General features: G+C 35.1%; 1 protein-coding gene across 7 annotated transcripts in view; it reads right to left on the reverse strand.

The window, feature by feature from the left end:
* Window positions 1–15,985, reverse strand: part of LOC101737218 (syntaxin-1A) — a 62,192-nt gene that overhangs the window by 5,084 nt on the left and 41,123 nt on the right. The window contains exons 4-8 of one of the 7 annotated variants that reach the window (XM_021350754.3): window positions 14,672–14,746; window positions 13,456–13,712; window positions 10,305–10,442; window positions 10,026–10,136; window positions 2,485–2,572 (exon numbers count right to left, since the gene is read on the reverse strand). In XM_021350754.3, the coding sequence (XP_021206429.1) occupies window positions 2,495–2,572; window positions 10,026–10,136; window positions 10,305–10,442; window positions 13,456–13,712; window positions 14,672–14,746 (659 nt within the window). In that variant the 3' untranslated portion in view covers window positions 2,485–2,494. Of the gene's footprint in view, window positions 1–2,484; window positions 2,573–2,596; window positions 2,830–3,088; window positions 7,380–9,068; window positions 10,137–10,304; window positions 10,443–13,455; window positions 13,713–14,671; window positions 14,747–15,985 lie in introns of those variants that run through there. The other 6 variants (XM_012694020.4, XM_004930363.5, XM_004930364.5 and 3 more) reach the window with 6 other exon arrangements.

The following is a 15,985-nucleotide window of genomic DNA, read 5'->3' on the forward strand; positions in this document are numbered from 1 at the left end:
TTTGGACGCTAGTTTATGCAACGATAACCGAATTCACAAAATGAAACGTGTTCCTATCATGACAGAACAAAATAACAGTAATTTAAAATATCCGTGAGCTTGTAATGCCCACCTAACTACTAACTTGCCAACATTAAATAAACAGCATTTTTTTCTATTTCTATTATTACTCTTGTTTGTTCAAATTACTTTCAACTACAATACAATTCGTCTAACTAAGACGCATACGTAGGCCCTTAAGATTAATTTAAAGCCACATAAACGATTCCTAATGATTAATCAATTTCTTTCGATAGATGAATATAATACATAATACTTAACAACAGCAATAGTTAAATCTAAAATGACTATTTGAAAACACTAAAATTCTCACATAGTAAACGTGTGCACAAATGAGTCTATGTATGTATGGTTTAATAAAGTATACTTATTTAAATTACATATATACAATTAAATATGGGCAGCGGCGTATTGTAAGCCCGCGCGGGTAGTTATCGCCACACGAAACAGAGAAACAGTTACGCTCCTAGTTTGAGGGGTGGAACAATAGTTCCAAATATCTCATGGTTCCGACCTCATGTTTCATGCTGGAGAATGGCACTCACTTTTTTTTTCTACGTAAGCTGATAGCCTTGAGAGGCTATATCAGCGTAACCTTAACTAGTAGGTGAGCTCACGGGGCTCAAACCTGACGACGTTGCTAACACGAACCCTAGCAAGAGCCGTGCTTCGCAGAATCTACCACCGGATCGGAAACGCGACCCACTGATAAGATCCGGCGAGAAACTCAGTGGGCTGTGTCTGAGGGTTAAGGCACTTACGTTATTCGGTCTAAAGCATTTCGTAACGCTTAACACCAGGTTAGGCGTGAGGCCTTCGTCTTTCTACCAAGATCATTAAACAAACTACTGAAAAATCGAAAAACAAAACAGTAACGAATAGGTACTTTAATTTAAATACTATATGACACACAATTCAATGCCATTACCATTTATAAGGAACTTAAATCGCCCGTAAAATAAGTTCTTAATCATTGATCCGTGAAAGCATAAATTTGAATGCACAGGCACTTTGCCTGATCCTTTCACAGTAACAAAATTTAGTATTCTTTTCTGTGGTTACTTTTATTCGCGATTTTTTTCCATACTTTATCAAAAACGTTATGCTTGATATTCGTAATCTCACGAACGATAAGTTATGTTTACATACATACATGATAAATGCTTATTCGATTTTGGTACTTCTATTTCATGAATATAGTGTTTCAAACTCATGTTTCCGTGTGACGTGTGATTGATATTTATAATTTACATGAAAATCACGAAACAATGCAATACGCACGAATTTTAAATGTGTGTATCAGTAAGAGATGTGTGCAGTAATGAGTTATGTTTAAATTTCTACGTTATGTATCAAGCGTTGAGTCTACATTACGAAGATAAATATCTGCGCGTTCACTACGAACAAGGACCCCTTTGTCAAAGCGCTGCAATTTCAAGATACATTCCTAAATTCCTTACGAAAACATTCGGATTTCTGGGTCACTTTTGGTATACCTACAAAATTTTGTAAGCCCAAAATGAAGCGAAACAACACTACGCAAAGATTAGTGTTGTGCAAAGCATTGAAACTGCGTGTGGAGTACAACTTTCAGGTTGGACAGAGGATCCTAAGTAACAGTTACTCCAAACAAATTTTTTAAAGCTTTTCGGTTTGCCGATAATCCTGGTTTCACGTATTGTTTTGGACTTTTCGGTTACGGGCATATGTATTTTGATTTTTTGCTGCACTTTTGTTCCCTCTGTGTTTTGCTCTGCTTATTCGATGAGGGGTGTTCTAGCCAAACGTTCGTAATGATCCCGCCATTTTTTTTTACCGCCGCATCAATAGCCCCCGGAGCAAAAATTAAAACAATGCGTTCCCAGATATTATTTCATATTTCATGAACAATAAATGTAAACGCGATGAAGGGGACTTTATTGTATTTCTGCAGTGCTATAAAATGTCCTTTTTAAGTGATCTACAAAAGAATTCCTTTGCTGTAAGGCAGCGGTTTGGCCGTGCCCTGGCATTGTTAATGACCATGAGCGACAGTGACCGCTTGAAACAACGAGCAGGAGGCCAATCTGCCATGAAAGACAAATAAAAAGCGGACGTTAACAGAATGTACCTACTAAACTATAATTTTTGAAACCTTTATCTACAGTCAAATCAGTGCTTATTGTAGGAGGAAATATCTATTAATCTTGAAAATTACAGCAATACCTTAATGCTACAATGAAAAAGTTATATTTTTTTCCGATTTCCAATTCTCTAAAACCCTCTAATTTTATACCTGGGCCACATCACAATCAGCTGTCGTTCTAAATACAATGGAATACAACGCTATAATATTATGATGTAAAATCGTGACGTATTATACTTTTCTAATTATTTAAATAAAGAACGTCTATGAAGCCCAGACAGACATGATGCGGATCAAACCTTCGCCCGTCTACAGGATGCTGCTATACACGAAGTATGCCGCAATGAGCACGAGCACGAGCAGGCACACCATAATCATAATCTTCTTCTGCATTAAGACAAATACAATTCACGATTAGTTAGGGGCATGGGCAGCGGGGGGCCAGGTCGACCTTGCGTATCGCGATCATACGAACCGCGATCGCACGGTGCGAGCCAAACTCACCCCGACGTAACGGAAAGAGTTACCTTTGAGCATTTGGCGATCGTTACGCGCGCAGGGGCCGCTCACACAAAGTAGCTGGAGACGTAGCCGACGATGACCAGGCCCAGAATGAGGAGGCACACTAAGATCATGATCTTCTTCTGTTGACGGCCGAGTGACGGACAATGACGACCATGCAACATTACGCTTTAAGAATTCTCTTCTCCTTCTTCGAAAGTGACGCTCGGTAATCAAAATAAAACGACGTCAAAGCGACATCATAATCAAAAGTAGCTTCGTGAAAATTTACTACCACTTAATAATTTAATTAAACTCACATTTAAATTGCGGTGCGTGCGTCATTTGCCACAATATTTGCGGGTAACATAATGAATTAACGAAAAAAAAAAGAAAACAAAATAAATTAAATAAATGTAATTAAATTTCAAATTATAAACATATTTACAACATGAGTAAAGTTCTATTTTTTTTTTAACAAAAGCAACAACTTTAAACTCATCCCTTCGTTGTGAGGGTACCTTATTAACTTATGTGATAGGGAAAAACAAAAAGGTTTTTAAATTATAACTTAAATTAAATTAAGTAATAAATCAACGATATTAATATGACGTTAAATTATGTCTCACAGTCTTTCAATTAGAATGAGTGCTTTATAGGAATAATAAAATGTTGATGATTTTATAACGATACGATGTAATTGTACATTAATTAATACCAAAAAACAATTAAAAATCACAGTTAGTACACATGTATTCAAAATATAACAACTATAAAGCAACCAGTACGAGAGAAAAAAATTAATTTGCAATCATTTCTGTAAGTTTTCAGAAATGCGCTTACTAAATGCCTTCGTTAATATAATAAGGATGTTTTTATTATTACATATATATATATATTATATTTTATTGTTGTGACTTAATTAAACGCTTCCCTAAACAAGTTAAGTAACGCATACAAAAAAGAACATACGCCTGCGTTTGCAACCGTATTTTGTAATTATTTTATATAATACAATATAATTTTTTTAACAATTATTACACAAAAAAAGTTTGAGAGCCACTGACAGCTGAATTATTTTTTTTTTAATTACCGTAAATAATTTTACCTCTGCTGTGTACTATTAATAATAAATTCCGATATATGTTCATAAATGTTATGGATGCATTCAAAAAAAAAAAACAGCTACATAATTTCATCACCCGAGACATTTATGAGTTAAACTGTTGTGGATCATTCAGCTATTAGCGTGTTTCAAACATCATAAACATAAAAAAAAATAACATGCAAAGTAAACGAATCATAGAAATTTTTTACGTGAATAAATAAAACAATGGAGTTAGATTAAATAAATCATAGCGACCCTTTTTGTTTTGCATCTACATTTCCGCCTTGTGCGTTGGTCTTGACGAAATGGACTGCAAAATGCATGTGTGTTTATTGACCCTCAACTTCCCTTCCTCTTCATTTCTGGCTCAAAACATATTACGAGAGGTGAAAGGTTATTTGGTTTACGCGACATTTCGTTTAACACGCGACATTTATCTTTATGATTAAAGGTCCATTGTATTCGGTATTAGCATCAACGATTCATTTTTAACCGAACTTCAATTGAATATGCAATTTCGAAAAGGCACATCTCAGAAAATGTAAAATTTTCAGGAAATGAAAAAAACTGATTATTTTCTCAAGCAGTGTAAAATTTAAAATATAAATTTTTGAGATATATTTTACTGTTAATTAGCAACCGAAAATTACTGGAATTATTATAAAATGGGTGTAGGTAAGCCTCAAAATTACATGTATATACCCATGAAAAAACGTATTTGACAAAATATGCGACATGTGCCTTTTTCGAAGTTGCATATTCAATTATGTTTACAACATTCAAATAGCTAAAAAAGTATTTTTTTCATATTTTTCCAAATTTCAAACTTTAAATAGCTCTTCTGTAAAGTTTCAAAAATGTCGTTTAAACCAAATATCCTTTCTTCAGCATTCCATGTAATAAAGTACCGTTACGCCGGTACGAGTAACAACGCCATCTATCGCCGAATAGCCTAACGAATATCGAAGGTACTAGTAAAATCGAAAAGCGCGCGTACAGAGACAATAAATAAGTATTGAGGGTTAGCATTACAAATACACTTTTTTTTCTACGACGCCGTGAATGCATTTACATGTCGATTTTTATAAAAGAAATTAAAAAAAAGGACAAGTGGGCACACGCGATATATAATAGAAACCTTCACAAGTGTTTTTTTGCTCTCATACTTTTGCATCTTATACATAGATGTATTCATATGTTTCTTTTTTAGTGTCGCTTTTTCATTTAATCTCTCGTTTCAAGTAACGGTTGTACTAAAAAGCTTCAATAAACACTTCAATTCTCAATCCATGGTATTATTGTCTGGTATGAGTACCGGAAACACACACACACACACACTCACACACGAATCTCTTTGACAAAGACGACTGACTCAGGCCGGTTATCGAACCCGGACCCCGCGGCACAGAAGCTAGTCGTCATCAGCCACTAATCGAACGAGGTGATAAAATTGAGAACCTAACCTAAAAACTCAGTTCCACAATGGCCAAGTTACTTTATGATTATGATAAATCGCCATTTCACAATTATATTAAATCATGGGGTAAAATGCTATTTAGTTTAAACGACATTTTTGGAACTTTACAGGAGAGCTATTTAATGTTTAATATTTCGAAAAATTATAACAAAAAAAAATCTTTAGCTATTTCAATGGGGGGAAACTTTTTTTATTGCCCTTGTAGGCACCTGATCGTGAGTGGTTACAATCGCCCGTGGACTTCAGCAATGCCAGGAGTAAAGCCAAGCCGCTGCCTACCGTGCTTAATTGAGCCGTACTTAACTTAATTGAAGTTCAATTAAAAACATCGAATTGTTGATACTAATCTATATCTATAAAAATGAATTGCTGTTCGTTAGTCTCGCTAAAACTCGAGAACGGCTGGACCGATTTGGCCAATTTTTGTCTTGAATTATCTGTGAAAGTCCAAGGAAGGTTTAAAACGTAAATAAATGAATGGAAATGCTCAGAATTAAATAAAAATAACAATTTTGTTTTTCCTTTGATGTGTCCCCCGTCGTCGGACGGATTCCTTTTGTTTGTTTTAACTTTATTTTATACAAAAGTTTAGGTCTCTTATTTATCGATTGAGGCACTACGAAGTCTGCCGGGTCAGCTAGTACCAAATAAAACGTTCCTTTAATTACAAAGATAAATGTCGCGTATTAAGCGAAATGCCGCTTAAACCAAATAGCCATTTCACCCCACGAAATATAAAAATAGCGATTTTTTTTCCCGACGTAATATTAGGTCACCATGAAACAGAGTTATAATACTTAGCGGTGTTGTCTAACTGAACAGACGAAACACAAACATATTTTCTATATTTAACTGATTTTAATTTATTTTATTTAACTGATTCTAATTTATTTTATTTAACTGATTTTAAACAAACGAAAACTATAAATTCGCATTGTTATATTTTCATCGTTACTTTTGTTATCGAGATTATTTCTTTAGTACAAAAGTAGCATTGAAAAGAGAATTAAAAAAAATAATTTAGCTTAACATTAATTTAGTCCACGTTGTTGAGAACGTAACAAAAAAAGCTACCAATTTAGTAGTAGGAATTTTAAGCAAATCGATGCAATAGTATACATATATAATACAATAACTTCGTATTTCTGTTTGAAAATAATAAATTATTAATTGGTTACGAAATAATAACGTATGAAAGAAAAAAAACTTGTTTGTAAATAAAAATCAATGCGATAAATAACTTGTGATGTTACCTAACTATTAATACTAAATTTCTATCAAATATTATTCACAGACGCTATGAAGATATCTCTGGTAACACCAGCGAAGCTAAACAAGTTTTTTTTTTAAATAACTTACTTATTAGCACAAACATTTTTATTGCACTTTATAAATTAATATTGTCTTCAATTTTGTCTACCGCAATGGTATAACTATTTCTACATGTTTACAAGATGTTAAAAACGTGGGATATATTATATTTTTTCAATCACAATGTTTATATATGTTACAGATAAGATTATCTATCTAGCACGTAAAGATCAAAACAGATAGCATCAAAATATTATCACTTCTTGATACCGACATGTTGATTTATAGATATGCCAGCATTTTCAAACATCTTGAAAATAACGATCCACGTATGTAAACATCCATTGTGAAAATCGAGACATAAAATGCAAGAACCTTTAAATATATCGTTTTAGTGAACCTTAATATTAGAGGCATAAAGGTCAACTCTATTTTATAGTTTTGTGGGTAGTTTTGTCGTATTTTCCTTGAGAATCTTATTCGAACCTACTACATTTTTCAGTAATCAAATTATTAAAAAAAAAACTACCCTTCAAGATGATCGGATACAAAAGTTTCAATTATCGACCTTGTGCCTCTAATGTATAAAGCTTATAGTTGTATAGAGAAAAAAAAACGGGTTTTCGTGCTCGATGTTTGTATAGTGTTTTTTATTCATACTCATTCCATGTGTACGGTCCGATGGGTGACGTCACGAGCGATGCTCCGTGTCGCGTCGTTTAACTCAGCACGATCGCGAGCACTATTATTAATATAACCAGCGTAACAGACAGGCATATTATGATGAAGATTTTTTTCTGCAATGACAAAGGGAAAACAAAAGACAAAATAAAAATTTTGGTTCATGAGCGCCTTTGAACACGATCGAATGCTGCTTTTTTAATTATTTTTTTTTTTGCAAATTACGGCAGCTGTAGGACTATTATTGTACAGAATGTAATTAAACAAAAAATATTGTGAATCTCAGAGTATTGAATCTTCTAATCGTGCTGTTTTAATGAAATCTAAATTTACATTTCGATTGCTTTCAAAAAGCGAAAATTACTTTTGTAAATAGGGAAGCGGACCGCTCGTATTTTTCATAATTTTCGCGCAAACTCTAACGTAACACGACTCAACGAAATGTTAGTTCGTATGACGTCATTTACATTCAAAATATACGGTGAGCTAGTCATAAATCATCCACACAACGATTAGCCGCATAATAATATGACATCACGCATTTGTGATTAGAATTTATCTTGATGTAAAGAAATGAACTTTCATGTTTTTTTTTTTTATTTATGCTTAGATGGGTGGACGAGTTCACAGCCCACCTGGCGTTAAGTGGTTACTGGAGCCCATAGACATCTACAACGTAAATGCGCCACCCACCTTGAGATATAAGTTCTAAGGTCTCAAGTATAGTTACAACGGCTTCCCCACCCTTCACCGAAACGCTTCACGGCAGAAATAGGCAGGGTGATGGTACCTACCCGTGCGGACTCACAAGAGGTCCTACCACCATTCAATTGTAATTTTAAACAGAAAGCATTAACGTTTCGCAAATGTATTATTTTTATGGCGATAACTATATTTCCTTTTGTTACGAATGTCCGGTTCCCTATTTCAATGTGACCTCTAATAAAATATTTAAGATGCTATGAAATTTCGCTCTAATCTATCTTATAAATATTGTTAACACCATAACCGGAGGCTAGTGCTTTTAAAATTATACCCAGCATTTTGCTAACATAAGCACATGTAATGTTTGACAAGATGTTGCGACAAGCGTCATTCGATCTGTCATTAGATTTTTTTCAAATTTATTTAGCGGCACGGATTCGAATCCTTTAAGCCATCATACTTTTCTAATGTACTCTGCATAATTACTGTTGCGATTGAAATGTGAAAAACATTATCGACGCAATACAAAAAATATAATTAGCAATTTCATCGATAACTCTCCATGCAAAACGGTGTGCGCGTCACAAAGTACCTACGTTTTAATGTCTTGTTTTTTTTTCCTCTTTCGTGATGAAACATTAACTCATAAATAGTTGATGATCTAATGACAGAGCGAACAAACAGCGCTTAAACAAGCGTCATACATAATTGATGTAGAAGTAACGTTATAAGGCATGCAAACGTATGACATATTTGATATAACGCCTCTAATTACCAACTGATTTGTTTTTTTTAATTTGAATAATAATTTTATATATATTTTTTGTAAAGTCTCGTGCCTCATGCAGTATCATAGCGATTGATAAAAACGAAACATTTAGAAGATTCTTTGAGTAGTAAAGATGAGATTACAGTTAATTTCGGCCCATTTCGAGCACAAGAACTTAGATTCACGAGTTTAGCAAAACGTTTCTTTATGATTATTTTAGAAACGAGAGCTGTTTTAGTAGCGCCTCACCTCACAGTACCACAGCACAGAAACCGATCTATTAGTCGAGAACATTCGAAGGTTAGGTCGTAAAGTCTTGAGGCGTGATTACCTTTCGCGCTTTGATCATATATTCGCGAGCTTTATTGATCTCTTGTCGGCCGCTGCCCACGTAGTCGGTGGTCTGCGTCACTTGGTACTCGATGCGGTCTACGAGCTCGCCCTGTTCGCGCTAAGGTCAACGGCGCTAGGAGGGAAAGGGACGCACGATTCGAATACACCTCACGGACGATTGGTTCATACGATTCGTATTGTTACAAAACCCCACAGCGTAAAACGTTACAGGACACCAAAGAGGAGCTGAAGAGAGGTTAGACAGGTTAAGAGAACAATCGAAAATCGAATACAATAAACACCAAATAAAAACAATGCATCCACAGCAAGTTCCCTAATGTTTGTGATACAGAAACAGCCAACATAGTGATGAATTACATTAGTATTATTACAATCGATACATGATCATTATATAGTGTTAAATACATTTAATGAATAATTGTTATCATGATACACAGATACACTTTAACGTAATAACGTTATAAGACACACGAATGACAAATGCGTTAAACACGAGGCAAATCACGCACACACACCAAATGAAATTAAATAAAAACAAACAATTAGTGACACACACACAGAGAATGACCAACGTTATAAAATTGAGAAGCACAGTTCAACCCAGTGTTTAGTTACAAAGTTATTAAACACAACAACTAAAGCGAAAACATGTGAACACATTAATGGAGGGTAGGATTAAAACAAACAAAAAAACAAACAAATATAAAAAGAATAAAATAAAGAAAAAGAAAAACGCAGTGAACCAATCACCGGATCATCGACGTTAACATAATGCAAAAGATTGATCGAATCAAATAAATCAAAGACAAACGTAACACGGACAGATAAAGGAAAGGGGGTATCGGATAGGAACGGCGGGGAAGCGGACAAACAAAAAAAAAACAAAAAAAAACATATTAGTAACGAATGAATCGACATCGGAAAGATAACTCACCCGTCGAGCTTTGCTCTGATATTTTAGTGCCTTCTTTGTGTCCTGTGTCGCAGTTTGGACATAGTCCACGGCATGTTCTACATGATACTCAATGCGGTCGATCATTTCACCCTGTATCCATATTAACTGATTAAGTCGGCATCTACTGTCTTATTAAGTTCTTTTTGGAATATTTTTTGACACAAGGACACCTCGTTTTAGTCTCAGAAAAGTAATCATGAATTTATTGCTTTAAATAGATTTGAAACTGAAATAAATTAATAAAGGCGTCATGTTGACCTGGCTTTCGACTAGCATCGCCATGTCCATGAACATGTCGTGGAGCTCACGGATCGATGTCTCCAGCTTGATGATGTCGGCGTGTCGGGCTTCGATGTCGGCAAGCGTCTGCTTCGCCTGTTGAGTCTCCATGATAATCTGTAAAAGTTAAGATACTTTATGATAAAAATACTTTTTGGCAGGAATGCGTGGAGTGAAGGTGTGATTTGTTTTATTTTGATTATTTAGTGTTTCTTCAGGTTGAAATGTGTAATAACGGTGGTTTATTAACTGTTTAATATCTGTGAAAGTGCACAAATGTGGGAAAATGAAACAAAGCCGCTGGACGTAACTTCTCGTGATCCTCCAAAAAGTCCACTGAAAAAATCTCAGTAAATGCCATTTTACTAAGATTATATTTCATCCCATATCATCTCATCTCATTTCATTTTATTTCATCCCGGTTGATTAATGTCTCAATTAATCATATTCATTTCATTTCATTGCACGCCATATTATGAATATAAATTAAAATAATACATGACTTAAAGGTATTAGTTACCAGGTCATAAAATACGTTAAAAAATATATGATAAAAATATATAATTGCTATTCATTTGCGTGTGCATGTAATGGAAACGCGCCTACGATGGAATCTAAATGAACGCATACCACATCTGCAATTTAAATTTCGCAGATTAAAATCAAATTATGCCTTTATTCGGTTACGCTGAAAGCGTGTTGGGCAAAAATCGATTCAATTAAAGCGTTTGCACCTCTAATATTTTTTGAACCCAACTCACTAGTCGTGGATCGCGACAATTTTATTCGTGGTAATTTTGTTTGATCAGACTATTTATTTATACTTATTGTACACACAAAGAAAATACAATAAAAACAGATTTAAAGAATGTCTAAATACTATGTACAAAGGCGAGCTTAACTCATTCATGAGTTTTCTTCCAGCAAACTATTAGCAGAGTGAAATACGATGTATAAGAGGGGAATAGTGTACAATATAAAAGCTATTAAAGCATGATTTTTAAACTAACCTTTAAAAAAAATCTAATATAAAATGAAAAATACATATAAATAAATATACATAAAACAATAACTTAATAATTAAAGTGACAGGAAATGTTTCTTCATTTGACTCTTAAAAACTTCTAGAGAGGAACTAGCACGAATAGGTTGAGGGAGAGAATTCCATAATCGCACTGCTTGTATTGTGAAAGATACACTATAGCGACTAGAGCTGTGTATGGGAGTTTTTAAAAGAAGAGAAGTGGCTTGTCGACTAACTTCACCAATATTGTGTATATAAATCAGTGGGAGAGTTGGCAATATACCGGTAGTAATAGTTCGCAGGTGGTGCTTAAAGCAGGTGTTTGGAAGGCTTGCTAGAAAAGTATCACTTCTTACAAGGCAGAACAGGGAGAAAGTATGATCTTTGCTCAGAATTGTAATTCAATTGTTCGCCAAGGCAAAAGTTTCATTTTCCGACGAAACTCAAATAAATTGTAATAGATTCTGACAGAAAACGATGCTCGCCTAAGAATTAGGCTATAGTCCCGCGAGTAACATAAATAATTCTATGATCAAAGCGTGTTCAAAAATATTTCAATCAATGGTACCTTTTACTTTTGACAATTTTCCGTCGACATAGATAAATCAGTACATTAATGACCCAAAGCCAATAGCATACAACGTTAAAACTGATAACGTTGTTGGACTGGTAAATAGTCCATGTTTAAGCAAGATAGAATATCGTGGTAGACTATTAAAATTTGGTTTCGGATAAACAAATCATCTTTTTCCTACCTATGCTGATAGTCTTGAGAGGCTATTTCAGCTTCACCCTAACGTTTGTAGGTGAGCTCACGGGGCTCAAACCGGAGAGTTGCTAACACTGACCCTAGCAAGAGCAGTGCTTCGCAGAATCTACCACCGGATCGGAAACGCGACCCCCTGAGAAGATCCGGCGAGAAACTCAGTGGGCTGTGTCTATGGGTTAGTTCGCTCGTCGAGCCCTTCGTCGCAAGCGACGGGTTCGACGAGGACGGTTTAGGCTTGTGGTGCCTAAAAGCACCGTTAATGGACAACCATATCTACAATCTGTTGCTCTTTTTGAGGCCTGGTGATGTATTTCTTTGTTTATATGTGAAATTGATAGAATCAATGGCTTGGATCAATGGTATTGCAACGACAATAATAAAGATAAATAACAGATCAGTCACCCTGATAAGCGAAGGACGGATTTAATCAATACCATATCAGGAATATAGTATTAATTCTAATAAAAAATTTACGAATTCCATGTCCTATCAAGAATTTAGAATTAATTATATTTGTACATATTAACTATGATTTTGTTATTTTGCTAAATATCATAAAGCTTTTTTCCTGTTTTTGATTAGCACTACCGCAGTACATTGTTTAGTTTTACTGTTACTGTTTAGTTTTATTTTATAAAATGAAACCTTGTAATTTCTCCTTGTTAAATATTTTCAACGCAATCATTTTAGATGACTACATTTAAAAAAAAACATTCATTGTCCAGTTAATTTCGACTGAATATAGAAGCCATAGTCTTTCTTATTATAGAATACGGGAGAAGCTAAAATTGGACACACATTGTGAATGTGGCCACCCACTTCGAGACGTAAGGTTGAAGTATCATTGGTATAAGGGCTAATCCACACTTTAAGCCAGAACACATAACTGTATCGTGCCAAACACAGATAGGATGTCTATACCTTGTTTGAGAACCGGTGTGGACATAAAGCACGGCCTTTATACAAGTTACCGACTTCATACTCATTTATTACTGGTGGTAGGACCTCTTGTGAGTCCACGCGGGTGGGCACCACCCCGCCTATTCCTGCCGTGAAGCAGTAATGCGTTTCGATTTGAAGGGTGGGGCAGCCGTTGTAACTCATACTTGAGACCTTAGAACTTATATCTCAAGGTGGGTGGCGCATTTACGTTGTAGATGTCTATGGGCTCCAGTAACCACTTAACACCAGATGGGCTGTGAGCTCGTCCACTCATCTAAGCAATAAAAAAAAAACCCTTTAAGCCGGAACGCATAACTGCTTCGTGCCAAACACAGATAGGATGTCTATGCCTTGTTTGAGAACTCGTGTGGACATACTGACAACTTAATACTGACCCCTTGAGTGAAAACGGCCGAGTTGCCTTGTTCGAGCATTTCCTCGAGTTCATCGTCGGTGGTGGCGCGGCCCGTGATCTCGAGTTGTCTCTGTATCCGGCTCTTGCAGCGATCTCTGTAGTCGGTCTGCGTGCGGTTGTACTCGGTCATCACCTCGACGAACTTACGGGAGAGAGTTGAATGTTGGGTCTTTCTTATCCTGAGATCGGCCGACGATTTGTTCGAGTGCTCCTCTTGTTCGATGTTCTGTTCTATATCTGTGGGATTAATTCAAATTCAATTCAGTTACGGAGTCCCTTTGGCATCCTTCTATTTAAATAAAATGTATTATTTTACAATGAATTGTCGAAATAAGAAACTCCAATTCACATACACAAAGAATCAATGCAATAAACGATATTTCTACTACTGCTTATGCAGACAAAACGAATCTATCTTGACTTGAGTATAAAGAACGAGAAGTTCTATTTAATTTGGTTCCAACATTACGCTGGAATAATTCAGACGTGTATATTATTGAAAATAATAAAGTTCTGCTTCTACCAACTACATACGTTAAATGTGTAGGTATTTTAATTCTTATTTATCGTTTTTTTTGTATTTGTTTTGTAATTCCGAGTTCAGGTTTGCTACAGTATTTTTTGTTTGAAATAGGTTATGAGATTTTTTTAAAAACAAACTCTATCCACAGAATATCAAAGATCTTTCAAAAACATCGGTTTCTGGTCGAAAATCGAACCATGACTTCTTAGTCAGAGGCACAAACAACTAGACCAAGGACGCGACCCAATGGCCTTCCAATATAATAATAATAAATATTCAAACTCACTAAAAGCAAAACACTCGATTTCGGCTACTTAGTATTTTCCAACTTATTTTGATTTAAAAACCAAACTGTTAAACCAAGTTTGGTGAAATTACCCTTGTAAGCAGACGAGCGTACGGCCTCACCTGGCGGTGAGTGGTTACCGTCGCTCATGGACGTCAGCAATGCCAAGGGCAGAGCCAAGCCGCTGCCTACCGTTAAGTACTCTCCACAACTCTCGCTTCAAGGACAAGCCACGTTTGAAAAATATTTTTTATACGCAAAAACACTTTCTATAGTTACTTTCCAAATCTGTTCATAAACGACTGAGATTCGAGCTAAAAGACATATAAAATAGAAAATATCTTCCTTTTCGGATGTTAAAAATAATCTGAGAAATATAAAACTTACGTTTTAATTTTCCTCTGACTTTGTTGGCAGTTTTCTTGACATCAGCCATAAGATCCTCAAGTTCATGCTTCGTTTCTGTAATTAAAAAATCATATCTAAGAGAAAACAAAGACCAAAAATCGTTATATTATCAATTAATAAATAGCAATGGAATTAGTTATCCGTTGTAGTTAATAAACACTCCACGTGGTTAATAGCTCGATTACGCCCACATTTGTAGGGCGTTATTTCGCCTGCTTTAGTAGTCTGATCCGCCATTAAGTTCAATCCAATACAGCAGCAAGTTACACCAAACCAGTAATAGGATGGGAATAGGACCGAAAACAATAATGTATTTATTTAACTGGCTCTTGCTCGTAAGTATGTAAAATTGTTATAGGGTTTTTGACGTAATTACTCATACATACTTTTTGAGGGAAAAGTAGCATACTCATAGTGGTACACTCATGGCAAAATATGTCGATCGAGCCTTATGCGTTAGAATTCAATTCGACAAAAGTTAAAATGATATTATTTTTGAACAAATTTTTTTTAATTAATGATAACAACATAAAAGATTTTTATATTCATAATACATATGACATCCGCAACAATATAAAGAATTCTGATTCGAAAAGTCGTCACAATATCTCGACGAATGAAAGAAATATGACCTCCCTTATAAATCCCGAAGGCTTTGCCGATAAGTGCGGCTTTTCAGTCACAGTGAGAAGTGAGAATACGCCTTCACGTACGATTCAAAACATTTTATCCGATTTTCGACGAGCAAAGAGTCCTTGAGAGCTTACTCGAAAGATTAAGGTATAAAAGTAATACTTTAGTATAGGTATCATGTTTTGCAATGAAATTTAATTTATAATTTATCATTCTTTTCATAATATCATGATTCTTTTTCTATTCTTAAAAATACATTATCATAAAGTGGAATGTGGAATAATGGGAAGGAAGAGCTGCATAATCTTTGAATGTAATTGGTATACGTTTTTTTCTTTTTCTTTCCTTGCTTGCTTTTATTGTTCCTAACTTGGCTATTGATTAGACATGCAAAGGCGTCCACGACCTCCTTGAGGCAACGCTAATTCTTCGCTAATATCCGTCCGTGGTGGCAGTAGGTTCACCTTAATTTTCCATCGTTTTTAATCAATTAGTGTCTCTCAGAGTACCAGTGGTTGTAATAGAGTACACCAAAAAAGTGTGATATCAAGGATCTTCCTATTTTTAATGCGACGCAAACATTTGTTCAGGTTTAGAACACACTAATACAAATCAATATGCCCAAAAATACCTCGTGTGATGGTCTATAGAATTTTATAA

Source organism: Bombyx mori, chromosome 10 (genome assembly GCF_030269925.1).
Source record: "Bombyx mori chromosome 10, ASM3026992v2".
NCBI lineage: Eukaryota > Metazoa > Arthropoda > Insecta > Lepidoptera > Bombycidae > Bombyx > Bombyx mori.